Source organism: Pongo pygmaeus, chromosome 9 (genome assembly GCF_028885625.2).
Source record: "Pongo pygmaeus isolate AG05252 chromosome 9, NHGRI_mPonPyg2-v2.0_pri, whole genome shotgun sequence".
NCBI lineage: Eukaryota > Metazoa > Chordata > Mammalia > Primates > Hominidae > Pongo > Pongo pygmaeus.
In genome coordinates, this window is record NC_072382.2 from 115,144,233 (window position 1) to 115,172,123 (window position 27,891).

At 51.0% G+C, this 27,891-nt stretch overlaps 1 protein-coding gene across 2 annotated transcripts in view; it reads right to left on the reverse strand.

Annotated features, from left to right (window-relative positions):
• Positions 1–1,247: 1,247 nt before the first annotated feature.
• Positions 1,248–27,891, reverse strand: part of DRD2 (dopamine receptor D2) — a 65,746-nt gene continuing 39,102 nt past the window's right edge. The window contains exons 2-8 of one of the 2 annotated variants that reach the window (XM_054441285.2): positions 15,980–16,295; positions 9,658–9,767; positions 8,501–8,637; positions 7,058–7,248; positions 6,014–6,100; positions 4,196–4,523; positions 1,248–2,587 (exon numbers count right to left, since the gene is read on the reverse strand). In XM_054441285.2, coding sequence (XP_054297260.1) covers positions 2,394–2,587; positions 4,196–4,523; positions 6,014–6,100; positions 7,058–7,248; positions 8,501–8,637; positions 9,658–9,767; positions 15,980–16,264 — 1,332 coding nt within the window. In that variant the 5' untranslated portion in view covers positions 16,265–16,295 and the 3' untranslated portion in view covers positions 1,248–2,393. The remainder of the gene's footprint in view (positions 2,588–4,195; positions 4,524–6,013; positions 6,101–7,057; positions 7,249–8,500; positions 8,638–9,657; positions 9,768–15,979; positions 16,296–27,891) is intronic. The other variant, XM_054441286.2, reaches the window with a different exon arrangement.

The window sequence follows — 27,891 nt, forward strand, 5'->3', positions numbered from 1 at the left end:
CACCCCCTTCCACCTTGTGTTCCCGTGTCGTGTCGGGTCCCACTCCTCCCATTTCTTTGCCCCTGAAGTGCTGAGGGGGGGAGAGGGTGGAGCCCAGCCCTCCCCCTGCCCACTCTAGCTGTCAATCTGCTGTCTGGCAGAAAGACATGAAGCCTCGTGACAACTGTGGGCAACTTTCCTCTGCCCCGCCTCCCGCCCCTGCCCTGCCCTCTTCCCCTCTGCTCCCTGTCAATGCTCTTCTCACTCTGCTCTGGGTCTCTCTTCCCTCCCTCTCTCCCTCCCTCCCTTCCTTCTTCTTTCCTCTGCTTCTCTTTGTCATCTCTTCCAATCCTCACATCTGATAAGCCTGTATACCCTCATAAGATTCCTAATCGTGGGATATAATTTTAAGCATCCATCCAGGTCAAGATCTTTCACAGACTTTGAGCATGGTATGTGTGCAATGGGGATGGGTTGGGTCCCTGGGGCTTCTAGCCCCCTTGGGGACCTGATGCTTTCCCCAGGAGATGGTCACTGGGTCATTAGTCCCCCCGAGTTAGACTAGGGGCCTGTTTTGCTCACCTTCCAGAATCAGGGTGCTCCTGGGGACAGGAGCCTCTCCCAGGGCTTAGTGCTACCTTTAGGTTTAAGGAGAAGATCAAAGTCCATAATTAACTGTTCAGGGCAAGTTAAGTGCTCCAAACTTTGGTGCTAAAAATATTGTATTTAGCATGCAAATTACGCCCTGACAGCTCCCCAGCGCCTGAGCCCGTGGGTGCCGGCACCTTGTTTGTCATCACTGCGGTTATTCTCAAGGTGGTAAGAATATTCCTCCCTCACTGGGTTGATTTACGTTTCATTTGTAGAAAGGCAAGTTTCTGTTGTCGGGGCAGTACCAAGTTTTTGCCCCAGAAGGCTTGGAGCTTGGGACCGGCCTGGAGGCTGAGAGGAGGGAGAACTGTCCAGGCCGCAGTGGTCAGGGCCTTCCCTGCTTCTCCCAGCCTGCCCTAGAGGAAGGGGATCCTCACATGGCACAGAAGACAGGGCAAGGGACACAGGCAGACACAGGCAATGCCAGCGCATCCAAGGCCACCTTTTCCACAGAGCCTTCTCTGCCCTGGTGGGTAAGAGGGCAAAGGATGAGTCCTTCAGAGGAAGCAGGAGCTGCAACAGGGGAGGTGGAGCAGTGGGGGCAACCTGGCTTCCCTTGGGTTAGACCCTGCAGACACAGGGGTCTTGCTACACTGAATGCCAAGCACAGAAGTGGTGCTGCTCCCTTCTACCCAGGGGTCCTGGAAGGTGACTCGTCAAAGTTTTATTAGTTTGGTGCATGGATAGTGATGTTACAGAGTCTAGGGCCCAGGGGCTCTCCCAAGCTGCAGCTTCCCCTCCTTCCTCGGGGCAGGGCCAGGCCAGGCCAGATGGTTTTCAGCAGCCTCTTAGCCATGGGCTCCTCTAAGGCAGAGGCAGTGGAAGGGAAGGGAAACAGGAGAGAGAAAAGGCCAGAAGGAATAGAAAAGGAAAGTGGTTTTGTGTCAGAGTGTGGCAGAGGCAGCCCCTCAAAGAACCTCTGATGTCCCCTAGCCCAGGCCCAGATAGAGTTCCGGGGCCTGACCTCCCTGCCAGGCCCCAGGCTGGCCAGCATGTGCTGTGAGAAGAGATGCATTGCAGGGCCGTCAGAAGGCAGCAGGGTGGGCTAGGGCAAGGAGTTCCTCTCCCTGTAGACCCTCCTGGGCCCTTCAAGATGAGGGCTCCTCTTCTCAGAGCATGTGGAAACCACTTGGGGAGCTGTAACGGGGTGAGGCGGGTCCGGACTAGCCTGGAAAGTAGAGGTCCACATCGGGGTGCGGGAGGGAGCTAAGGTTTTTGGCTTGGGAATCTCTGGGGTCCATCCTGCAGTCTGGTATTTACATGGGTCTCCCAGGACTGAAGTTGCCTGGCTCCTTGGCAAGAGAGCTTGCTTCCCTCCCGTGGGCCTTGCAGGGTGTGAACTGTCCATCTCTCCCCACCGCCTGTTCCACGCCAAGCCCCACAAACAGAGAAAACTCAGCCTCTGGGCCCTGACTCTGGCTCCAGCAACCCCAGAGCCCCAGAGGAAGGTCAAGGAAGGTGGCTGCATCTTTGGTGCCAAGGATAGGGGGCCTGGAGGTGGGAGGTGGGACTCTATGAGCTGCCCCTGAGCTGGGGGGCCCAGCCCCAGGGCTGGTACCATGCCCAGCTCACTAGCACTGCCCTGGCAGAGTGAGGGTGTGCGGGCAGTGAGGAGCACGGAGCCAAGCGAACACTGCAGGGCCTGCCGGGGTGAAGAGGAGGCCGATCCACCCAGGCCTTCCTGCCCACGGTTCGCAAGGGTGAGGCTGGCCGGCCTGGGCAGGGAGGTGGGAAGCAGGCTGCTGTGCGGGCAGGCAGCAGAGTCAGCAGTGGAGGATCTTCAGGAAGGCCTTGCGGAACTCAATGTTGAAGGTGGTGTAGATGATGGGGTTCACGGCGCTGTTGACATAGCCCAGCCACGTGAAGGCGCTGTACAGGACAGGCGGGATGTTGCAGTCACAGTGTATGTTCAGGATGTGTGTGATGAAGAAGGGCAGCCAGCAGATGATGAACACGCCTGGGGGAGAGTGCATGGTCAGGCTGGTCCCCAGGGCCGGGGAGGCACGGCTGGGAACACCCGCACCCAGTGCACCCTGGCTCGTATGCCAAGACGGCGGGCTGTAGCCACAGAAGCACTGTAGGAGGAGTCCCGGTCTTGGATCCTAGACCTGCCTCTGACACCCATTTGCAGTGAAGGATCCCTTCAGCTCCTTCAGCCTCACTTTCCTCATTTGTCCCTTTCCCACCTCCTAGGAAAAGGTACATGGTTTAACAATAAATCCAAAAGGTTACCATTCTGACCCAGGTTAGCCAGTAGAAATGGAAATATCTACTCTACTTCCAGGTCATCTTTGAGGGCTATAGACCCATGCCACTTAGTTCTTACAGCATCCCCATGAGGTACATAAGAAAAACACTCACAATAGCTCTGCAATATACCCAAGGTCACTCACTCTTGAGCAGCGAAGCTGAGAGCTGAACTCCGGTCTATCCAGGTCTCCAAATGATCTTGCTCCAGCCTTCCCCCAATTTCCCCAGTCTTGGTGGGTACACCCTTGCTAGTCCCTGCCTTGAACCATGCCCTTTCACCCAGGGCGGCCGCCTACCTGCTCTGCTCACCTAACTCAGGCGCACTTTTTCCAGGACCTCCTGCACAGGTGTGGTATTTAGCCTGGAAGCAATGTGTACATGGAATGCCCTACAGGCACAGGAGGCATCCCTGGAGACTGAATGGTGTCTGGGAAGAGTAGGACCACAGAGCTGAGCCCCTATGGACTGCAGCAGAGAGCCTGGCTCCAATCCTAGCCTACCACATCCCAGTCCCATGATCGTGAGTGGTCCCATGGGATCAAGTGCTCTCATTCATAAAAGAAGGGAGGTAACAGCTGCCCCACTCACGCCCCAGGATCATCGGGCAGTCAAAGGGGATTCAGGTGCTTCCTGGAAGACAGAGTCACAGGGGTCCCTCCTTTTCCCAGCCACCCATATCAGTCCACCTTTTGGGTTTTGACCTTTATTATGTGGTTTTCTAGACTTCTATTGAAAAATCCTGCTTTGTAGACAGGCCTGCTTTTCATTTAGACTGGGGGCCACTCCCCAACATCCCTTTTATTTTTCACAGCTCTGGTCCCATGGAGTCTTGTTGGAGTGCAAGGGAAGTGAATTTCCCAATTCCTCAAAAAGAGCAATAGTAATAAAAACCATAATAATGACACTTACATATGGATAGTACTTTGTAGTTTAGAAAATGCTTTCACCAACTGATTGCCACGACAACCCTGAGAAGTAACCTACTCTACAGATGAGGAGCCTAGAGAGAGAAAGTGACTTTCCTGGGCACATAGGCCCATGAGGTTCTGGTGCCAGCATAATAGACTGGTCAAATTTCCAAACTCTGGAGTCAGACTGCCTGAGTTCAAACCATAGGTCCTCTTGGTCAGGTTTTATAACCACTCTAAAACTCTGTTTGCCCATCTGTAAAGTGAGCACAATTACAGAATCTACCTAATAGGGCTGTCTGAGGAAATGCTAGCCCCATGATCCTACAGGCATAGTTAGGAAGGACATGGCAGGGAATGGGACCTTTCACAGACCGGGCTGTGGCCAGCAGCCAGGGCCGACTCACCGAGAACAATGGCGAGCATCTGAGTGGCTTTCTTCTCCTTCTGCTGAGAGAGCTTCCTACGGCTCATGGTCTTGAGGGAGGTCCGGGTTTTGCCATTGGGCATGGTCTGGATCTCAAAGATCTTGGCAATCTTGGGGTGGTCTTTGGCATGCCCATTCTTCTCTGGTTTGGCGGGGCTGTCGGGAGTGCTGTGGAGACCGTGGTGGGACGGGTCGGGGAGAGTCAGCTGGTGGTGGCTGGGTGGGATGGGGCTGTACCGGGTCCTCTCGGGTGGGCTGGTGCTGGAGAGCATCTCCATCTCCAGCTCCTGGGCTCGCCGGGCAGCCTCCTGCACCAGAGGCAGAGGGCTCTGGGTAAAGCCGGACCAGTTCCCAGGCATCAGCCACCCATCTCACTGGCCCCTCCCTTTCCCCCTCTGAAGGCTCCTGCAAACACCACAGGGTCACCCTGCCAGGGAGGCAAGGATGTCACTGAGGCATGAGACCCAGGACCCATGGCAGCCCCTACAGGATTGCCCCTGTCCTTTTTCCCATGGCAATCCTCATGCAGCCTCAATACCCCACTTCTGTTCTGCCAGGGCTGAATACCAGGGACTTGTCTCTCATGGCCTGAGCAACACTTACTGTTAGCAAAGTGCCAGGTGCCACAGTGGCTGCTGGGGTCAAGAGCTGATGATGTTTGGCCCTGCCTCCAGAAACTCATGTTCCGACTGCAAAGAGGGCACCCACCCCTCTTCTCCCTGTCAAACAAGGGGCCCAGTGCTCCCACTTCATGGGTACCTGCACCTGCATACACACATGGGCTCCATATTCTCCTGGATAGACTAATCCAGGTGCCAAAGGCCTGACCCCTGGGGCCCCACATCTTCCCTGCTGGGGTGACCTAGAGGACCCTGGCATGGATCCACTCATGGCCTCCTGGGTTCTTCCATAGGTTCTCTTGTTTGAGGCCTTGGAGGTGTTAGTCTGAACTTCTAAAGTGCAGCCTCACTATGTGCCCAGGTGGCATAACTGGGCTGCTGCCTTGGCCCTGACTCTGAGGCTCTGTTTTGGCACCTGCCTCATAAAGAGCTTCTTAGAGTCCTGCCCTTGCAGTGCAGGTGAAGGCAGGACACCAGACCTGGATTTTGTATGTGGCCCTCTGTGGGTTCTCTGGCCCTGTTCTCCATCCCTCTGGAGGATGGAACGCCTGCTGCTTGCATGCTGGTACAGCTACCACCTGGCAGAGGCTGGGGTCTGCTATGCTTCTGCACCTGAGGGCTCTATGTACACAAACTGCTCCACCACCAGTCCCCGCAGCTGCTCTGCTCCATCCTACCCCAGAACCTGCCCATCCATAAGGCAGCTCATGTCAGTGGAAAGAACACAGGTGTGGATTTCAGAGTCACACAGGTCTGGGCTTAGTGTCACCAACTCTTGAGACGGGTGAGTTGCCTAATCTCTCTGAGCCTGTTTCCTCTTCTGTCAACTGAAGATCGGTTCGATCAAAGAGACTTACCTCCCGGGTCGTGGTGAGGATTTGATGAGATAATAGGGATATAGTAGATGTTTGAGAAATGTGAATAGCCATTATTATCATTTTTATTATGTTGGTATGGCCAACCATTTTCTTGTACACATCCATGCCTTGCAGAACCGAGGTGTCTCACTTCACGCCTGCTTGGAGGTGTGCACGGTGAGTCTGCCTTCAGCTGAGGCAAGGTGGGGGTTTCTGGGGTGCTTCTCCCGTTGGCCAGCTTCTGAGGTCTCAGAACCATGGCCAGTGGGCTTCCCTAGGGGCAGAAAGACCTGGCTCTGGGTCCCTGGCCTGAGCACTTACCACTCTCCGCCTGTTCACTGGGAAACTCCCATTAGACTTCATGATAACGGTGCAGAGTTTCATGTCCTCGGGGTGAGTACAGTTGCCCTGTGGAGTGAGCCAGCACACGGGTCACACAAGGTGATGGGGATGGAGGCGGGACAGAAACCCAAAGTGCAGCAGTCCATGGAACTCAGACTGGGCAGAAGGGCTCAGAGATCAGGAGGGTAGGGGCCAGAGGAGGCAGCTGGGGCAAGGGGGAAGGCTGGAATGAGACAAAAAGTGGTGGGTATGACGAGGGACACAAGGACCTTGTTTTTATGGAGCACCTGCTAAGGGCCTGGCACTGTGCTAGGCACACTCACATCCCTTCTCACATGGAATCCTCAAGACCACCCTGTGAGGCTGGTATTTTGATTCCCATTTAACAGATGAGGAAACAGGCTCATAGAAGTTAAGCAACTTGCCTAAGGTCACTCAGCAAAAAAAGTGGCAGTGACAGGATCTGAACCTGATGTGTCTAGCCCAAGAGCTCTTGTTCCTTCTGTGCCCACACACTGCCTTCCTTGTGAAGGACTGAGTGAAGGGGAGAATTCACAAGACATCGGGGGGAAATGAAAGAGCAGCAGAGGAGAGACATAGTGGATAGGAAGTCAGGAAAAGTGATGTGTGTTTGGAGGGGAGGACAGAGAGTATGGAAGGTAAAGGAAAGAGGATGGAGGAGTCAGAGGGAGCTAAAGTGAGACAGAGAAACCAGAAAAGAGGAAGAGAGGAGCCCACGGGGGTACCAAGCAAGAGTTGCTGCCTTCAGTCACAAAGATCTCCAAGCAAAGACTTCTCCCTGTTGTTGAGTGTCATGGACCCTGCCTCCCTCTCCTGGAGACTCAAATTGCTCCGCTGAGGTCCATGCCTTCAAAATCTGCCCTTGCCCAGCTCCTGGGAATTCCTTTAGCCTAGACCTAACCCTTGCTGAGGTTTCCCAAGCCCCCACCTGAGCATAGGATGAGCCCTCTTGGTAATGGTTAGGTGGGGACACTTGGAGTTGGTTGGGGGGTGTCTTGAGACCTTTAATGGAGCCCTCAGGTGGGCCCTGAAAGCTCGGCTGCTGCGCTTGGTGTTGACTCGCTTGCGGCGTCTGCGGAGGACAATGTAGATCTTGATGTAGACCAGCAGGGTGACGATGAAGGGCACGTAGAAGGAGACGATGGAGGAGTAGACCACAAAGGCTGGGTTGGCAATGATGCACTCGTTCTGGTCTGGGGGAGGGAGAGCCCGGGTGGGCAGGGAGTCAGCGGGCCCAGTGGCCATAATTCCACAAGAGCCCATTCATGTCCTTCCAGGAACAAGGAGCGATTTTACAGAGAATATGAACGCAACTAGATGTTTAAGTCTGCCTGGTCATCTTAGATATATATAAACGCACAGCAGAAACCAGAGTATTAAAAAACACGGTTGTGAGCAAAAAGTTAAGCTGTGATGATGGACTGCTCCCAAGTCTTTCCATTACTATTCCCTCATTACTTGGTCATTAGTTTTGCCATGTCTGGGCATAAAAAGTGAAGCCGGTGTATCCGGAAAGAATGACACAAGAAAACTTTTAAAAGAGTAAACCATCTTTTTAGTCTGACCTGTGTATTGGGAGAGGTTGGCCACCTTTTAACGTTTGCAGCAAGATAACTTGGCTCTGTTTGTTGAACTCACTTGTGTTCCTATGTGTTTCATATGTTTGTGTGCCCTTCCAGGTCTACCAGATGCCTGTCCTCTATCTCAGGGCTTTGTGCATTAATCCAAGTATGTTTAGTGCTATTCCCACTTAGAATTCCTGTGATGCTTATAATAGATACTGAACCACACATTTTCAAGGCTTCACTGTATCTTTTGTTGTTGTGATCTCCAGAGGTGCACACCTGCCATCGCTCTTGCCTCCCTAATGAGAGGAAGTTCCACGCTGGTGGGGGCTTTGTGTTCCCTCTGTCTGAGACACTCCTGACTCTGCCTCCCACAGAAATGGGCATGTGGTCAGCTCACCTCCTATTCATTTCTAGCTTTCCTGCTCCACGTGGCTCAGGCCTGACCTGGGTTTAGCAGGCCCTGAGGGCTGCAGCTTCATTACAAAAATACCATTGTCAGGGGCGGATGGAAGCCCAGTAGCCTCCGCCATCCCATGTGCATGTGCACATATACACACATGCAGTTTGTGAAGCATGTCTTGCCTCTTCAACTTAATAACCAAAGTTGAAAATTCCCAGACATCCCCCTGAACCATTATCCCCACTCCTCATCCAACTCCGTTGTATCCTGGGCCACTGTTTCCTCTCTGCCAACCTAGAACAACTCTTGAGTTGGGCTTGGCCCAGGACATGTAGCCTGAACTCAGTCCAGGGTAGCGATAGGCCTCCATTGGGCCTCCACCCATATCTGTGCCAGGGACTCTGCTCCCTCAGGGCCCTTCGAGGGAGCAGGGGCCCAGGGCCAGCTGAGCCTCAGGCAAACAAAAGCAGAATGTACCTGTGTTATTGAGTCCAAAGAGGAGTGGGCAGGAGATGGTGAAGGACAGGACCCAGACGATGGAGATCATGACGGTGACCCGACGCTTGGAGCTGTAGCGCGTATTGTACAGCATGGGCATGGCCACAGCTGTGTACCTGCAAGGGCGGGGGACCCTGAATCTGGGGTGCAGGCCCAGGGACCCCTCACTCCACAATATGCACACACTAGAGACAGCCTCACTCCTTGGGGCTAAACAGTTGACACACCTCTATGAAGCTTGCCTGAGATGCTAACCCAACCCTCCCTCCTGTCCCCAAACTCAGAGGGCGAGGACAGTTGGCAAAGCCCAAACGCTTAATCACTGGTGAGCTATGGTTTACTCTTGGCTCATATCTATTATTCTAACTGGCCCCACTTGGATTTCAGGCTTTTCGAAGAACCGTGGCCTGGATCTTTGCACTTTTGAAACTGTACCCACTGCACTTGTGCTGAGCCCATGGAAGGTGGAAATGTTTGTTGATAAATTGTTAGCCAGGCCCCTCAGAGCAAGATTTAAGCCTTACTTAGTAGGAAATAACAATGGCAATTGTTTACAATCCTTCATCACATTTTTTTACCCAGCACTTCTCATTCATTAACTTATTTCATCTTCCAAGAATGGTGGGAGGGAGGTAGGGTCATATCTGTGCAAATTAGTGGAAGGCTCCAAGGATGCAGCTTAGCAAGGTGTGCATGGGACCCTTGGCCATGTGCCAAGGACATAAAATGCATAACCAGATACTGCAGCTCCAGGCCACAGGTGTCATCAATGTAGGTTTCTAGAAAATGAAACTGAGAGTTCTGAAAACATGCATCATCTGCCCAAGGTCACATGAGTAAGATGTGATAGAGCTAGGGCTTCCATCAGAATCACAATCTTTCCCCTTTTGTACCAGTCACTGTCTGAGTATGCTTGGCAGCATCAATGTCCATAGATGGCTTCTCTTTAGGGAGTGTGTGCTCTCCTAGCCAAACATACACACATGCACACCCATACACACAAACACATGGACCCACGTGCACACAGTCAGCTGCACAGCATCACAGACACCAGACACAGCCTGGCTTTGAGAAAAGCTGGGGCAGCCAGAATGGTGAGTGGCCAGAGCAACCTCTTCCACCCTGGCTAGGCTCACCTGTCGATGCTGATGGCACACAAGTTCAGGATGCTCGCCGTGCACATCATGACGTCCAGAGTGACGAAGATGTCACAGTGAATCCTGCTGAATTTCCACTCACCTACCACCTGGGGACAAAGCAACATAATGGATGGACAGCAGGAGGGGGAGATTAGCTTAGGTCCTGTAGCCTGGTACTCCTGGAGCCGATGAGGCCACAGACTCAGGAGGCAGCTGCAAGTCTTGTGGGCATCCAGCTGGGGTGTGGGGAGTGATGCCTATGGATGTCTGAGGCCCTTGCCCCTCGCTTGTCTTCTCCCAGATACGTAAGACCACTTAATGCCAATTACTGTGCTAGAAGAAAGACAGCCAACTTATATGGAGGGCCTCAACTTTAAACCTTAATCTCTGCAACCTTTGTTAACCCCATGTGTTTTCTTAGATTCTGTATTTGTGTATTTGGCATCCATTCATCACAGAGACACCTATATTGACTATATTTTTCTATTTTCTCTGATTCTGATATTCTGGCACTTGGGAGACTCACAGAACCAGAGAGAGACTTACCGTCCCAGAGCTAGTTAATTCCTGAAGACAGAAAATGACTGACTTGGAAGGATGCCTCTCAAATGCAAGACAGCCACCCCATTTCTCTAATTCACACACACACCAAGACAATATTTCCCCTGTCCCACATTATCTCAGGTACCAGAGAGACAACTAGAGATCACCCCTGTAGCCCAAAGCCTGCCAGGATGTTGAGACTAGCCAAACCTAGGTTGCTTAATCTGCCCTGCCTTGCGTTTCCTGTGGGAGCCCCAACAGGGCTGTAGCCTGGGCTTTCCCTCACCCCTGATTCTGACTCTTGACCCAAGCCTGCTGCTTCCCCCTGCACCCCACATGGCAGGCTGAGCATCTGGTTTCTAGGGATAGTGTGTATCATGTTAAACTCTTCCCAATGGCACTGGCTTCCCTGTGTTATCACTCAGCCATACCTCTGTAAATTAGATTCCAGGTAAAATTTTAGAATGCCCATGAGGAAACTGAGAACCAATGAGGGAACCGAGCCTCCGAAAACTGCAGTGATTTCCCCAAGGCCTGTAGGCTCAGTTCCTGGTCCTGCTCTGGCCCAGGCTCTGGCTGAGCCAGGCAAGCCCTTCAGTGGTTGGCCCAGTACATGGCAGAGTCGGGGCCCCAAAATGATCTGTTAAGAATAATGGTGAAGATGAAGACTCTCCATGAAACAGAGAAGAAATTTCTGCTCCTTCTTATACCCAGAGAACGAAAGAAGGCAGATCTGGGCTAGCACTCGAGGAACGCCCGAGTGGACTGGGGTGGGCGGAGGGGTTGCTGTGATGAGCTGTGTCCTTAGTAGGATGGGAAATGAAGAGTCTAGCTCCTGGCAGGAGCATGTTTCTCATACACACATGCACAACAGGCACACACACACACACACACACACACATATGAACACCCCACCCCCAACGTACCACCCATTCACACGCAGGCACACACTCATGGGAGGCTACGCAGGCACACATTAACGGCAGCTGTCCCTAGCGCTCTGGAAGCTTGGAGCAGCCCCAATTCCCTGAGGATGGAGTCAGGACAGGGAAATGCACCTTTGGCTTCTACCAATAGGAGCAGAGAGCAGCAGGAAAGCCCCCTCCCGCAACCCGGAGTAGGGCAGACTGCGTGTCACCATGTAGCTTGGCAGCAGGGCTAATTATAACCTTGCTCATTCTGATCACTGCCCTTTCTTCTGCTCCTAGGCATCCAACCAAACGCTGGCATTTAAGCTCAATGATGGGCAATGCAGCTGCTGTCATCTTGTGTGGCAGAAACAGCAGCTTGCCCCAGAACACAGCAAGCCTCTCATGCGGCACTGTCTTCCTGGGAGCTCACATGGGGGCCCCGTACCAGGGCCTCTCCCAGCTCCCTGCGCTGCTGCGCTGACCAGGTTGGCAGGAGCTAACAGCTGGATGTCCAGTTTGGGGGTGGAGGCAGGAGGGCACGTAAAGGGCTTTCCTGGCATAAACAGAGTGTACCTTTAGGGTACCACTGGGCAGAAAACCAGCACCACCTGGTTTACATCCCACTTTGAAGCCCCTCCTAGGACCGGTACTTGGGAGCCACTGGGGATCTAGGTTGAGATATCAGGGCCTTCCTCCCTGTCTTCCTCCTCTCCTTCCCTCCTTTCTGCCATCCTTCTTTCCTACAAACACTTATTGAGCAACTTACTGTGTGCCAGCCTCTATCCTAGGCTCCTGGACACAGTTGTGAGTAATTCAGACACAGTCTTGCCTTCATGGACATCTTAAATCTCTCCTTGCACTGGCCTATCTGGAGCCCAGAATAACGAAGAGATTTCCTCTGTGGCCCCAGGGGAAGCTGCCTTGGAGAGTAGTTAGGGCTGCTAAGTTAAAGACTCAAGAAAATGCACTGGTGGCCACTGTCCATAAAACATCTACTGTGGGCATCGCACTTTATCTCACGTATTATTCTTAAAACCTTTACAAGAAGGGCTTGCTTATCCCATTCATAGGTGAGGGAACTGAAGCCCAGAGAGGCCGTGTAATGTGGCCAAGTTCACCTGGCAGGTGTGCAGCAGAGCTGGTATCTGAAACATCACATCCCAAGTTCTCTACTAAGCTGTCCTGGAAGGGACCATCTAGCTTATCAAAAGAGGAGATAATTATGTGACAAGTACTTGGTAAGCATGAAGTGTGAAAAGGAAAGATGATTATTTCAAGGGTGGACAAAACTAGGGAGGGTCAGAGAAGAAAACAGAACAAGATCACTTGGTGATTTAGTAGCAGAGGAAGGAGTGGCCCCAGGTTCCCTAGTCGAACCCAAGGCTCTTTTCTTCACACCCCCAGGCATCCAGGCATCATTACTTAACGCTCTTGCTCACATAAAGCTGAGACCTGCAGTACAGGCCCTGAGCTGGCTCAGCTAAGTCTTAATAACTGTAATAATACTAAGGACTTACCATGTGTCAGGCACTGTTCCAAACACTTGATGCTCATATCTTAGAATGTAGACAGTAAGCCTCAGAGGCAAATGACATAACCATCTCTCCTCTATACCTCCAGCCAGCTACTCCCTCTCCCTGCTGGGTGGCTTTGTTGAGAATGCAAGTGTCTCCCTCCCTCTCCTGGATAATTTTTCCTAAAGTATCACTTCTCCCTGAAAGTCTTCCCTGACACCCTCATGCTAGGCCTCATGCCCCACACCTCCTATGGGGACTGCTCTACTGTCACCTACAGCAGACTGCACTGTAGGGGCCCTGTCAACCTCTGCATCCCCAGCAGGCCAGTGCCTCAGCCCATTGCACAAAGATTGGGGTAAGACCTCGGAGTGCTCAGTCAATGCTGATTAAGTGAATGAATAACTCTGAGATATTTGTTCATCTTCTCAATCTCTTCATCTAGAAAATAAATGCACACAGGAAGCCGCTCCTTAAAGGGTTGTGAGGCTGACATGGAATGGCACATGTGGACATCAGGAACTCTTCCCATAGCATCTAGATGGAAAGGAATGGAGCTGGGAATTGAACCTGGTCCTCTCACTTCAAAACCAGCGTGCTTTTCATACACTTAGCAAGATAAATAACGCACACCTAGTCCTAAGCCACACAGGTGCTGGCATGGCATTGCTGGAAATGGAACAAGAGGGAAAAATCTGGATGACAAGAGCACGTTTTAGAGAGGGGACAGTGCGTGGTTGTGAGGGTGCGCTGATAGGACATCAGGGCAGGGTGAGACATCACCTGGGACGTTCTCTAGGGACAACAAATCGCTGAGATAATGTCCATTAAACAAGGCTCAGTGCCCAGCTCTAGTTTGATGAGATGCTGTGGGAAAGCCTGAGCCCTGCCCTCTGAGAATGGCTTCTGCACCCTCCTCCCCTGACACACTCAGCTTCACCTTTAAAGTAAGGTGAACAAGCATGTTTAAAGGATCTGTTCGAAAGACTTACAGATTCCTGGGAACCCCCTATAGCCTATGTATGAATTTGTCCCTACCCAAGTGTCTGGGTAGGGACAGGGCATCTGGAAGCTAACAGAAGCCATGCCCAGAGCCCTGGGTAGAACACACGTTCCTCTGGGAAGAGGGTACCTACTTGCCTGGGGCAAACATAGGGAGTACTCTCTCCTTCCTCTTTATCCCAAGGGGGCGGTGAATAGGAACGAGAGAGTCCTCCCTATGTGGAGCAGTGCTGGATGTCTATTGTCATCTTCATCTTAATCATCACCGCCATGGCTGACATTTACACAGTACTCACTGTGCGCCATGTATCATTCTAATCACTTTTCATACATTAACTCATTCGATCCTCAACAATGCTATGCTGTACGATACTATTATGATCTGCATTTTCTAGATGAGGAAACTGAGGCACAGAGAGGTTGTTTGCTCTACCATTTTTCCCTATGGTCTGAGATCTAGGACCCTCCTTTGGAAGAGGGAAGAAGGAGGGGATCAAGCGTAAGAATTAAGAAGGCATGGATCGTCTAGGGGCCCTCATAAACATGGATCCAGGGGGAATTGGACTCCTGGCCTGTGTCAACTGAATATTTTTACATGGTTTTGTATTTGTGTTTCCTTTTGGTTCTTCCTTAATATCCAATCAGGTCATTTTGGAAGTTGCAGCCTGCATTGGCTGTAGTAAAGGAAGCCAAGGGGTGATGGATCAGAGCTCCCTTGGGCCCGGGGTGGTGGTGACAACAGTAAGCGCACGAGCCCCTTGGAGGCCCGGGGCCAGGGAGGTGTGCCACTTTCCACCAGTCTCGCCTCCTCACCTGAGCGTCCTCATCTAGATGTCTCCCCTGTTTAAACCTACAAAGCTTTTCATTTTCTTTCAACAACCCTTTCCCTCTCAGGCAGGGATGGCCTCAGAGGCACTGGTCAATTCCTCTCCTGCTCAGGAAAGGAAGGTAACGGTTCAGTGGACAGAGCACTGGCACTTTTCTAAATGCCTGATCTCATGCCTTCCCATGCACCCAGACTCCGAGATTGCTTGAGTCCTGGACATGCCATCCTAGAAAGCCAGGCAGAGAAAGGGGCAGGATCCGGCTTGTGTCCACCGATGATCCCTAAATGCTCCCACATCTGCTCGCTGGCTCTGAAGGTATCTTCCTGGAGAATAATATCTGCTTTGGGATTTCTCCATCAGCATTTCTCCCTGTGACCTGGGTGAAGAAAGGCAACTTCTCCAAAGCCTCTATTTCCTATTTTTATTTATTTTAATTTTTTTTTTTTTGAGACAGAGTCTCACTCTGTCGCCCAGGCTGGAGTGCAATGGTGCGATCTCAGCTCACTGCAACCTCCACCTCCCAGATTCAAGCAATTCTCCTGCCTCAGCCTCCCGAGTAGCTGGGATTATAGGCATGTGCCACCACACCTGGCTAATTTTTGTATTTTTAGTAGAGATGGGGTTTCACCATGTTGGCCAGGCTGGTCTTGAACTCCTGGCCTCGTGCTCTGCCTGCCTTGGCCTCCCAAAGTGCTAGGATTACAGGCGTGAGCCACCGTGCCCGGCCTGTTTCCTATTTTGTAAAGTGAGAAGACTTGGTAACCCTGGATTCCCAGGGTTACCAAGAATATTCACTGGGTCTGTGTCAGCAATGCACCAGGCACAGTGTCTAGACTGTGCTGCCTACTCCCCATTTTGAGGTGCAGAGCTGGGCCGAGAAATGAGTGACTATACAATTCTTCCTAACAAAAGGGCTACAACACAGTCCATGGCAGCCTCCACCTGGAGGCCCTGGACAGGGCCCCAGGATAAGCTGCGGGAAGGAGAGGGGATATGGGGAGCATACAGCAGCCCCATTTCTGAAGTGGGGAGATGGCAATGAAGGTTTCAGGGCCCTGGGAGCATAAACATGCCCCTCCTTGGGGATCCTTGCTGGTTACTCCTATTTCCAATATGACCTAAGGAACTAACTCTGAGGCCAGAGTTCCAGCTTGGACTTGCCAGCCACGTGATGCTGCAGCAGTTACTTAACTTCTCTTACTACCTGGTTTACCAACTGCAAAATGGTGGCAATAATGCCAGCCTCTGAGCTGCTGTGAGGGTTATATAGGAAAATGCTATATTTAAAGTCCTTACATGAGGCCCAGCACTTAGTAAGCACTTTACAAATGGTAGTTGGGATGATTAAGGAAACAATCTACCCGTTTCATAAGGAGAAAAAGTAAGCCCAGAGTGAAGGAAAAACCACCTGAGGAAGCACCAGGAAACTCATTGGTAAAAGCCAGTGGGGAGCTAGAGTTCCCAGTGTCCAGTGCAGGGCCCTGTTGGAGAAAGTGCTGGAGCAAGCGGGGGGCCCACCTACCTCCAGGTAGACAACCCAAGGCATGACCAGTGTGGCCACGAGGAGGTCGGCCACCGCGAGGCTGACGATCAGGTAGTTGGTGGTGGTCTGCAGTGCCTTCTCGCGGGACACGGCCATGCACACCAGCACGTTGCCGAAGACGATGACAGCGATGAGCAGGGTGAGCAGTGTGGCATAGTAGTTGTAGTGGGGTCTGTCCGCCTTCCCATCCGACCCATTGAAGGGCCGGCTCCAGTTCTGCCTCTCCAAATCATCATCATACCAGGACAGATTCAGTGGATCCATCGGGGCGGTGGAGCCACTGGGTGGCCAGGCTCTGGCCAGGAAAAATGGACACATGGTGTCAGTGGGAGGGCCTCTTGCAGAGGTCTCCAGGGAGAAGACCAACTCCTGGTATTTAATAATGAGAATTTTCCAACTCGGGATTTTAAGGTTTACGGCTAAGAATTTTCTACAAATGTTGGGCCTTCTGCCACTCTTTTGCTAGCAAGTTTTTACAGCTGGTAGGACAAATGAGCAAACACAATTTTTTTTAAATGCATAATAAGATGAGCTTGAACAGAGCTGATCCATCATTTATTTATTCATTCAACAAACACTTCTTAAGCACGACCCATGCACCACACACTTCAGTTAACCAGGCTTGCTATCTTCCAGTCATCGAAACAGAAATGGGTATCCATTCATTCTTGGTTCTATAAATATTTATTAAGCATTTTTCTACATAGTTCTAGAAATATAGGCAGGAACAAAATATGCATGGTTCTGTAGCCCACATTCTAGGAGAAACAACAGCCAATTAATCAAGCAATTACATCTACGGGTGATAGCGAGTACGAAATGGAACAGGGAGAGAGATACATAACCTAGTTCAGGTATTGAGGGAAGGCTTTCTAGAGGAAGTGATGTTCAACAGACAGACAACTGAAGGATGTGTAGGAATTAGCCAGGTAAAGAACTAGGAGTCAGTGGAAGGTCTAGACATTGGAAGCAGTATATGCAAAGCACAGAAGTAGAGAGGTAGACAGCAGGTGGAGGGCCTGAAAGAGATTCTGGATAGCTGATGCAGAGGGACCTGGCAAGGGTTGAGTCTGGGGAGGTTGCAATAGGCAAGATCATAGAGGTCCTTAAAAGTTATGCTAGGAGTTTATACTTTATACTTGATCCTAAGGGCAGCAGGAACCACATGATCAGATTTGCCTTTCGAATAGGTGATTCCGACAGCATTGTGGAGAACAGAGAGGAGGGGCCCAGAGTGGAAGCGGGACACCAGCTGGGAGGCTGCAGCAGGAATCCAGATAAGAGATGATGAGGTTTGGCAGGATGCAGGCAGTGAGAGCCCCGCAGAATGGGCGTCTCATCCCACAGAAGGGAAAGACTTCCTGAAGTGGGTATCATCTGGGATGAAGTAGAAGGAGGACTTAGCCTGCTAAATGAGAGGCGTGGGGGGATGTTCCAGACAGACAATATGACATGGTCCCAAATCATCAAACAGCAAACAATTCTGTTTGGCCAAAAATGTAAGGTATGGCAGTAATGTTGAGGATAATTAAACTGCAGCGACATTTACAGGCCAGATTGTGTCTTGTCAGCTGGAGAGTTCCTGAGAGGTTGGGCCCAGAGACATGACCCTATTGGACTGGTGTTCTAGAAAGGTGTATGGTGTAGAAGAGAGCTCAGAGAGGAGTGATGTTTTGGCTGTAATTTAGGTTAGAAATTGTGGTCTTCTGAATGAAGATAGTGGGAATGAGGATGGAGAGACCTGTTCAGAATCAGGAGCTAAACTGGAAGTCAATTTCATGGTCCTTGGTCCTTGGATAGGTGTGGGGCAAAAGTGGGTATGGGACAAGCAGGGATATAAGGAGTCGAGGGTAACACTAGGATTTCTGCCTGGGGCTCTGGGAGGCTGGTGTGGCATATTCACAGAGAAAAGGGATCAGAGGGGCTCAGGAGCAGACTTGGGAGGCATCAGGAGTTGATGAACTTGACAGCCAGAGTTTTGGTTGTGGCTGAAGCTAATGCATGGGTAATACAGTTGGCTTTTCAGCTAACAAAAGTCTTCCTATTTTACACAAAAGAATTAAACTTATCAGCATTCCAAGGCATTCCATACAAAGCACATGACTTCCAGGTACTTTGCTACTGCAAATTGAAAACCACCAATTGATGCCATTTGAGATGAATGTGGTGCCATGTCCAATCAATGAACAGGGCACACCTCCTGCAATGGGTCAGAGGGGATGGTGGAAGGGAGTCTGCCCAACCTCCACACTCTCATCCCCATCTGACACACCCACTCTTCCAGCTTTAGTAGAAGAATATGGATCATGTCCTACCAACCACCATCACTCTGGAGCCTCGGGGAAAAGCAAAGTGCTTAATTCCATGTGGGGTGACATGGAATACCACCATGCAGCAAATCTTCCAGTCCTAAGGTAATGAAGCATTTGTCATATTGATGCTGTATTCTGCAAAGCCGACTGAGCCCTCTTCCCATTTGGAGCCCACAGCGGGAGGCCTGCATGTATGTATTGATCAGGCGCCTGGGGCTGCTTCTGACATTCATTTACTCAATCGGCATCTATTGAACCTGCTGGGCATAAAGCACTGTGCAAAGCAGTATCAGGGGCCTGAGGCATGTGAGGAACACTCACTGCCCCCATCCTGACCATCACTCTCTGCTTCTCCCCCCACTCCCTGCTGCTGATGATAGCATCATATACTTGTAAAGGGTTTGATAGTTTGCTAAGTTTTTTGGATATACTGTCTCATTTATCCTCAAAACAACCCTCAGAGGCTTTTAATTATTATCCCTGTCTATGGCCATACTACCTGGAACATGCCTGATCTTGTCTAATTATTATCCCTACTTTAATAAGAAAGGGATTTGGAAAACTCTTCCGTTCACTTCCCTTCCCTCTGCTTTTCCAGTCCCTATGCATCCTTCAAAGCGAGTCTTGCCTAGAATCCTCCTGCCCTAGAATCCACCTGTGTCTTCCTGCCTGAGCCATCACCCATCCTCCTCAGTGTCCTGCAGCACTGAAACACGCCCCAGTGCTGCAGGAGACACCTGTTTAGGAGTCTCTTTTTTCACTGGGGTGTAGACTTCACAAGAGTTACAAGCTGTCTTGCTCATTCCTCCTCTTGTTCTTGGAATGAACAAATAAAAACCATACTATCTTGTTCTTTCCCAACTCTTGACTCTGGTTTGTGGGCAGTACATATTCAACAGATATTTGCTGAACTGAATCAAAGTCTCTGTTACTGCAACTGGGAAGAAAACCCCTTCCCACTTGAAAGGTACCTGCTAACACAGGCTACCAGATTAACAAGTGATGAAAAAGTAAGGCACCCTGAGGGTGCCATAGGTGCTGCACGTTGGGTCCTGTTACAGTCTGCACTATGCTCTTCCCCCAACCCACAAAATGTATATGTTGAAGTCCTAACCCCCAGTACCTCAGAATGTGACTGTATTAGGATACAGGGCCTTTAAAGAGGTGATTATGTTAAAATGAGACACTTAGGGTGGGCCCTAACCCAATCTGACTGGAGTCCTTATAAGAGAAGCTTTGGACATAAAAAGAGACATCAGGGATGCACGCACAGAGGAGAAACCAAGTGGGAATGCAGCAAGAAGGTGGCCATCTGCTAGCCATGGAGAGAGGCCTTAAGCAAAATCAGCCCTGCTGACACCTTGATCTGGGACATCCCAGCCTCCAGAACTGTGAGGAAACAGATTTCTGTTGTTTAATCCACCCAATCTGTGGATTTATCATAGCAGCCAGAGCAGACTAATACAGGTCCCTAGAAGTAGACTCTGAAAAGGAAATCAGCCTGCAGGAAATGTACTGGGGAATGCTCTCAGGATCAAGATGTGCAAAGAAGTAAGGAAGCAGGGCAGGCCAGAGGGAGAAGTCACAACAAAGTCATCAGGCAACCCCACAGGGCACCCTGCCAGTTGCCTAAATGAGGGCAACAGGGTAGGGCCCTTAATCCCCTCTCATAGATGTCATAGCTTGTGGCTGTCCCAGGGAAAGCAGTGTGGCCTTGAAAGAGGCATCTCTCCTCAGCAGTGGGCAATTGCCAAAAACTGTCAGTTGCCACTCCCAGTAGTTGGGGATGAGGGCTCTGGTCCTGCAGGGGGATCTGGGTGGCACTCCACAGTGTCCAATACAGTTGATGTTCAGGAGCATACGCACATGTGTGTGGCTGGGGTGTTTGTGGAGAACTTCCTGGAGGAGGGAGGATGTAAACTGGGATTTAATTTTTTTTTAATAGAGACAGAATCTCACTTTGCCACTCAGGCTGGAGTGCGGTGGCACAATCATAGCTCACTGCAGCCTTAACTCCTGGCCTCAACTGATCCTGCCACCTCAGCCTCCTGAGTAGCTGGAACTACAGGCATGTGCCACCATGCCTGGCTAATTTTTAAAAATGTTTTGTAGGGATGGGGGTCTCACTATGTCGCCCAGGCTGGTCTCACACTCCTGGCCTCAAGAGATACTCCTGCCTTGGCCTCCCAAAGTGCTGGGATTACAGGCACTAGTCTAAGATTTAAAATTATGAGTACAATGTAGATGGCAAATGTGAGCACTGCAGGTCAGGTGGGGTTGAGAGTGAGCATTCATTCTCTGGAGTTCTGGTTACTTCTGCAGGGTAAGGGAGAGTCCCGGTACCCAAGTTCTGAGAAAGGCCTCACACATTTGATTTTCTAATCTATTATTTATTATTGGTTGTTCTCGTTGCTTTTTGTTGCTAATACAAACGTAGTATGTTTACACTATAGAAAGGAAAAGGGAAAACACAGCAACATATAAATACCTGTAACCCCTATAAGTACCTTGGTACAGGGCTATCTTTTTGTCTGTTTGCTTGTTTTGGGTTTTTTTTTTGTTATTGAGTTGGAGTCTCACTCTGTCGCCCAGGCTGGAGTGCAGTGGCACTGTCTGGGCTCACTGCAAGCTCCGCCTCCTGGATTCACACCATTCTCCTGCCTCAGCCTCCCGAGTAGCTGGGACTACAGGTGCCCGCCACCATGTCTAGCTAATTTTTTTGTATTTTTAGTAGAGACAGGGTTTCACTGTGTTAGTCAGGATGGTCTCGATCTCCTGACCTCATTATCTGCCTGCCTCAGCCTCCCAAAGTGCTGGGATTATGGGTGTGAGCCACCGCACCCAGCCAGTACAGGGCTATCTTTTAACACCTGGTGTCAGTCCTGGTTTCTATCATGTCTTCAGCACCGTATCTACTTGGGGCTGGTACCTCTCACAAGCAGGGGTTGCCTGGCTGGCTCTCACCATGTAAACATCAAGCTGAGCAGGAATTCAGACATCAGCAAATCCACTGCCACAGAAAAGGCACTCTAGCCTGAGAGGTGCTAGTATAACATTCTAGCTGAGGACTAAAAAACTTGGGTTCAAGTCCCAACTCTACCACTTACTAACTTTGGGGCCTCAGCCAGATTATTTGGCTTTCCTGAGCCCAGCTTTCCCATACGCAAAATAGAGATAACAACAATTGTGAGTATTAAGTAAGATGACTCATGGCCATGTGCCAGGCACAGGTAAGCCCTCGAGAATGTCAACTTTAAAAATCAAACCAAGCAAAAGAATGAAATGAAACAAGCAATCAGACCACAAACCAACGGCTCAGCAAGATGAAGTGACTGTTGCTGTTCAAATGCAGCTCACTAGGGTCTGAGGTCCTCCTGGGCCCACTGCCTCCTATGGCCCATCCTGAAAAATAGGTGGCTGGGTGAAGGGAGATGGATTTCAAGATGCAGCCACCAACTCCTTGGGAGGAAGTAAAGGAAGGAAAAGACAAAGCCTGTCCCTGGACCCTGGCTGCAGGACAAACTCAAGTGACCCTTGAGATGAGGTAGCAGCTGGCCTGGAAGATACAGCTCTCCCAGCCCAGCTGCTATAGCCAATGACTGTCATACTAATCACCACATTTCATAGACTCTAAGACAAAATCGAATGAAGATGCACCACTATTTTATGTACCATTAGGAAAGAAAAAAAAAATGCCATCCAACCCCAGTAGAGCTCCAAGATGTTGTCCATTGTAAAATGCATTCTGATTTCAGAGACATTAAAATGGTGGGGGCAGGGGGATGTGCATGGTAGAGTGGATAGCAATACAGGGCCTTCCCAGCATTTCTCTGCTGGATTTTCTCAAGAGGCCTGAGAAAACCTGCTGGTCCCCAGGCTTCCCTGCTGCAGCTCCAGCCTATCCCTCCCTTTTGTCCTTCTGTCTCCAGGCTGCACAGATTGTTGGGCTCCAAGGGGCATCCCACAAGAATACACAAGTGAGGAGCTTCTCCATCCTGGCTGGAGCTTGTGTTTGTGGTAGGGGAGTGAGGAAAGGTTCTCAGTGCTGCTCCAGTTATGTTGGGCTGGTTCTGGCTCCAAAGAAGCCTGGTGAGTTTTTTGTCCACTCTGGAGCTTGGGGAGGGAAAATGCAAAGCCACATAACACATGGCACCTTGTATTTGCCATGATGGTCCCAATTTCTTGTTCTTTTTTTAAAATGGAGATTGGCTAAATATATAACCCAAGGTGCATTATTCTTACATGAGAAATTTTTTTCAGACAAATAAAGTGACACAGTATATTTAAAAATCTGTTGTTTTCAAAACAAGCATTTTGATTTGGGATTGTGAAAATATGATCAACTTGCTCACCACCCTCCAAATGTCATCTCCATCTTTCTCCCAGGTGGCCCCTGCGGCATGCATAAAAGCTTACAAAACTCCAAATCACAATCCCCAGTCAACAAGAACTTAGTGAGCACCAAATACATGCATAGACACTGTTATTTTCTAGCTGTTACAGGTTGAGCTACTTGACAGTGTTTCCTGGGTGGAGAATGAACGATCTAACCCTGTAGCTGCCAGGCCTCACTCCAGGGGTGGCTGCCTCTCCCCTAAGGCACCTTTCTGTGCAGGAAAGTGGGGGTAATTGCTGCTCCTCATTCCACCCTCACCAGGCAGATGCTTGCAGACAAGGTTCCATGGGTCCTCTGAGGCCTCCTAGGCTTTTCTTTCTCAGCTGCCCTGGTGGAAGCCAGGAGTAAGAGAAGACTGCATTTGTGTGGTGACCTGCAAGCTACTGGTCATCAAAGAGCCAAAGATCATCTTCTCCTCATCTGTCTCCAGGACTCTTTGCTCTGCCCTAGCTCAGAAGGGCAAAGATCTACAGAAATATCTTTCAGAGTCATCCATTCTAGTGCTCAGGACCCCTGCCTGTCAAGTTCTCCCTAACATCTAGCCTAACTCCAGCCTTCTATAATAGTGGCTCTCTTCAGAAGCTTCAGAGCGGAACTTCCCCAACCAGATGTCTAGAATGCATCAAGGTGCATAGAAATATCAGGTCAATTGGGATGCAGAGCCAGGCATTTCCAACCTCAGTAGCTTCTGCTGTTCACCCTATGTGCCTTACAAATGCTACTATTTTCTGTGCTTGCCCTAATTTGGAAATTAGCTAGCTCTCAAGTTGAGAAGTACTGGAAGAGCCCAGATACCCATGGCTAAGCTAGCCCACCCAGGCTGCCCCAGGCAGGCCACCCTGCTCAGGCTACCCACTGCACTGCCCCCCAGGAGTAGAGCAGGGGACAGGGAGTGGGCAGGCCTTCTGGGGTATAGATGAGGTATGGAAGGGGCTGCTTTCCCAGTCACGCCCCAAAACTCTCAGGCACCCCAACCTATAAAGTGTATTGGAAGGGAAAAAAGCTCCTTTAAGGCTCAACAGTTTGAGGCTGACACCCAAACCTGAAATTTTCTCTCAGGAGAAACTTGGAAGGTGTAGCCACCCTTAGTCCCAGGCTGATAGAGTGGGGTGAAAAGGGTCGATCTGTTAGGACAGCCTGGGATCCAGGAAGAAAGCTGGCAGGACCTGGGAGAATGGAGAGGATTTTCTCTGATCATCTCTTTCTCTCTTTCTCTCTCTCTCCCTCCCTCTCTCCCCACCACCTCATTTCTATTTCATCTGGGCACAGAGCTGGAAAGGTGGGGGACAGAAGCCCTGGATGCAGCATAAACCCCAGCAACATGTTTCCTATGCTTCCATCTCAGCTTAAGTCTTGGTGCTGCCTTCCCTGAAAGTTCGGCTCTTGAAGGAATCAAATTGTCTAATTAAAATTTAACAATTCCTTATCAGGCTTGATGGCGGGTGAGACACTCCTGTCTTAAACACATCATTTTTTCCTCTTTTCTGAGATGCGAAGCATTTCAATGAAAAAGTAGAGGGGGAGAAGAAAGCATTTTGCATTTGCATCTCAAAAGCAGCCTATTGGAGTGACTTGAGTTGGATAGGAATTGGGAGTGAGTGGGTAAGAGGTTCCTTTCCAGGACCCTAGCGATATAGGCCACCTGCCTCTGCCCCTCCACGCAAAGGCCAGGCTCTGACTTGGGGTTGGACCTTCTTTTAGCATCTCTTGCAACTTCAGAAAGGCAGCATGGAAATGGAAGAGGGAGGAAAGGAGGTGCGCCCGTTCCTTCCTACATCCAAGGGAAAAGGAGAGAGTTACTGAGTAACACCTTTATGTACTCTGGCCTAGAAGGCAACCTCAGCAGATGGCAGAGGAAATGGAGACCTCATTCCCAAAGCCCTAGGCCAGGCGGCTGCAGACCTTGGGTTACAGAGGTTGGGAGTGGGTAGATGGACAGGCACAGTCACTGTCTGGAGGGCAAAGCCTCTAAGCCCTGGGGCTGGGGTGTGGAGGGTCTATGGGGAGGAAAAAAAGGAGGGGGAGGAGAAACAGAAAGGATTGTGGGGACAAAGAGGAACATGGAGCAATGGACGATTGCAACCTCCTGGGCTCACTGGGGATGGCTTTTCCTGCATCCCAGGTCCAGGTGCACAGGGGAGCGGGGTGTGAGGCTGTGGGTCTGCCCCGGTGTCAGCAGTCACTCCTGAGGGAAGAAATGCAGATTGCTCTTTCCCTGTTAAGGGGAAGGGCTCCCCCCTCTTGAGCCCCTGGACTCCCCCACAACCCACAGCCTCAGCACTACTGTGGGGGAACAGGTCAGGACTAGAGACCTAGGCTTGGGGATACCCGTTAGTGGAAGCCAGGGAGTGGCCTGGACTACCATTTGGGGGTGGCAGAGGCTGCTGCGGGAGACAGGGGGAGGCCACACACTAATGCCCCATTTGCCCCTTCTCCCCCGGCATGGGGAGCCTCCCTGGAACCTGGAGTTCTCCAGAGGCAGCGAGGCAGCAGAGCCCAGGGGCCGCGCAGCAGCAATTGGCTATGTTATCTGCAGGGAACATTGTCTAGGTTTCTTTAGAAGGCGTGGAACAGCCTGGATGAATCTCTCCACTGGTGGTCTCTGGCTGTGTCTGGCCCTATGCAGCTGGAGCCAGAGAGTGGCTACAATCTCGAGGGCCTTCTGTGGCCCAGCTTGAGGTTGGCAACCCGGGACACCTGCTCCAAGCTTCTCCCCCTGCTCCCTGGAATTAAACCTGGCCAGCAGTTCCCGGTCTTATCTCCTACCTGATAGTAAAAATAGAAGCTATCCTTCGGCACTTGCTCAATTTTCTGTCACCAAATCCATAAACTTACAGGACCAGACAGCCACATGCACCCTCCTTGAGTCCCAACTCCTAACCCTTAGCCCCTTCCTGCCACTTGGGCTCAGCATAGCACACCCTAGCTGGCCTCCTCCTCCTTCTCACCCTTCAGGGCTATCTTTCCAGCACCTTCTCCAAGGAAGCCTTCCTGCCGCTCCAGCTCAGAGCCCGTCTTCTCACTTGATGCTTTCACAACACATGTACTCCTCGGTGACACCCAGCACAGGTGTAATGAAGTCAGTATTTGTCTAGTGATTTGTTTGATGTCTGTTCTTCTTGCTAAACTGTGTGCAAGGCTCACGTGTGTCTTATCTCTCCTGGTCTTCTCCCTCCCCAGCACAGCCTTGGCAATAGCACATGCTCCACACATGTTTGAGAGACATCCGTGGAGATAGCATCTCATTCAAGTGTGAAGGGGCCAGTCCCTAGGTCTTTTCCTACCCTGCAGTCGTGTCTCCTCCCAGATCCTTCATGAAGGGTACAATAGCCTCTTCTGAGATCTCCTGTTGACTCTCTGGGTCCCAGTCACAGTGGTAGCTGGGTTGGGTGCCCAGCTGGTTCAGGTCCTTGCAGGGTGTTTCCCAGGTGGGCATCACTGTGGCACAAAGGTGTTATAAGGCATTGGAAAAAGAAGAGGAGGCACACGGATGAAAGTGAGTGTGGGGATGTGGGGAGGTGGGGAGAGGTCACAGCCAACACACAGTCTGTGGAAAGAAAAGCACAGAGCTGGTGAAGATGGCTTCTGGGCTTCTGGAAGGCCTGGGGGCCCAGGGCTTCAGAGTGTCCAGGTTGGCACCACCCTGTGGGAGGGAAGTCACAGCAGGCCAAGGGTGCTCCCCCTGTCAGCACCAGCCAGAGACTACCAAGCATCCACAGTGAGTGAGCTGAGTGCAGCTGAGACTCAGCTCTCTATGGAGCATGAGGGTGGGGTGGGGGTGTCCCCAGGGAGAGGCTGGAGCACGCGCAGTTCCTTGCCCAGCTACGGAAAGGACCCCTGCATGAGACTTTGTCTAGGAGCAGAGGAGACCACAGCTGAGCATGACCAGGGCCTCCTTTTCTCCAGAGCTCTCATACCAGACAACCCCGCTCTCTGCTTCTTCCCAAGGTGGCCAGGCGGCCCTGGGCCTGCCCAGATGTCCCTGGGAGTGTGGAGTCTCTGAGAGGCCTGAGCAGCAGCAAAATTTGAGTCTTCCCAGCCTTACCTTGTTGCAGGCCTCCAGGGTCTGCAGTGGGGTGAGGCAGGGTCTGGGAGATGCAGTGAATGCAAGAAGGGGTGTCTGCCTGACAGCCCCATCCCTGCAGATTCTGATGGCTCCGTAAAAATGTCTCCTCATAAACTGTCAAAATGTCACAAATTAATTAACTGTTAGCTGGAGTGACTCAGTGTGGGGAGGGGGTGGGGGAGAATGGCTCAGTGATGCTGAGCAGGGTGGTGGCGGTGCTGTTCTCTGCGTGCGCTGCCTTTTAATTAAAAATCCTCACCACTCTAATACTGTGTGAGGGAAGGGGCAGATCCCTGGGGCAGCTCACGTGCACTGCAGAAGACTGGCGGGTGGGAGGCAGGTGGAGGGGTGGGGCCGGGGGCCCCCTCCCTGAGAAAGGAACACAGTGGGGAGAATGAGCCTCTAGAAATTGCCCTGGAGATCTAAATTCAGAATGGAGCCCACAGACTGGCACTGTATTCCTCCCCCCGCCCCCCTACTTTCTCTTCCTCCTCAATTTGCCCCCACAAAGAAAAAAATCTGGGAAGTTGAGCTTGGTTTGCACCAGGGGCTACACAGGGTCACCTGAGCCAAGGACATACTTAGCTACCAAACTCCTGCCAGCCAGAGCCCAGAGAGGAGGAAGAGCTAGGTCTTAGACCAGCCTCGTTGACCTTTACTTTAATTTCAGGAAAGAATTGAGAAAACATGCTCTTGAAAGTCAACTGGGAGACAAATCCCGAACCTTATTGCTCCAGATGGAGGAAAAACAATCCTGGCTATTTGGCAGAAAATTGTTCTTCTTTATTAAAAGACATTCCTGTTCATAAAAACAGAGAGAAGGCTCAGTCCAAATAATAGCACAACCCACGATCACACTGCTGGAAATCTCCGGAAGCCCTTGTCCCCACGTTTCTCATCCTTCGGCTCCAGCAGGCTGGCACTGGGGACCTTTCTTTCCCATTTGGCAAAGGCGATGGGAGGCCCTCTTGCAATGGAGGGAGTGGGCAGGCAAGATTGGACTTGAGGACTCCCACACAAATACTGTTTTGGTGTCAAGACCTCGAAGACGAATTGAAGGTAAAACTTCAGCACAGGAATGCATCAGTAAAATCCAGATTGCAGAAAATACAATAGG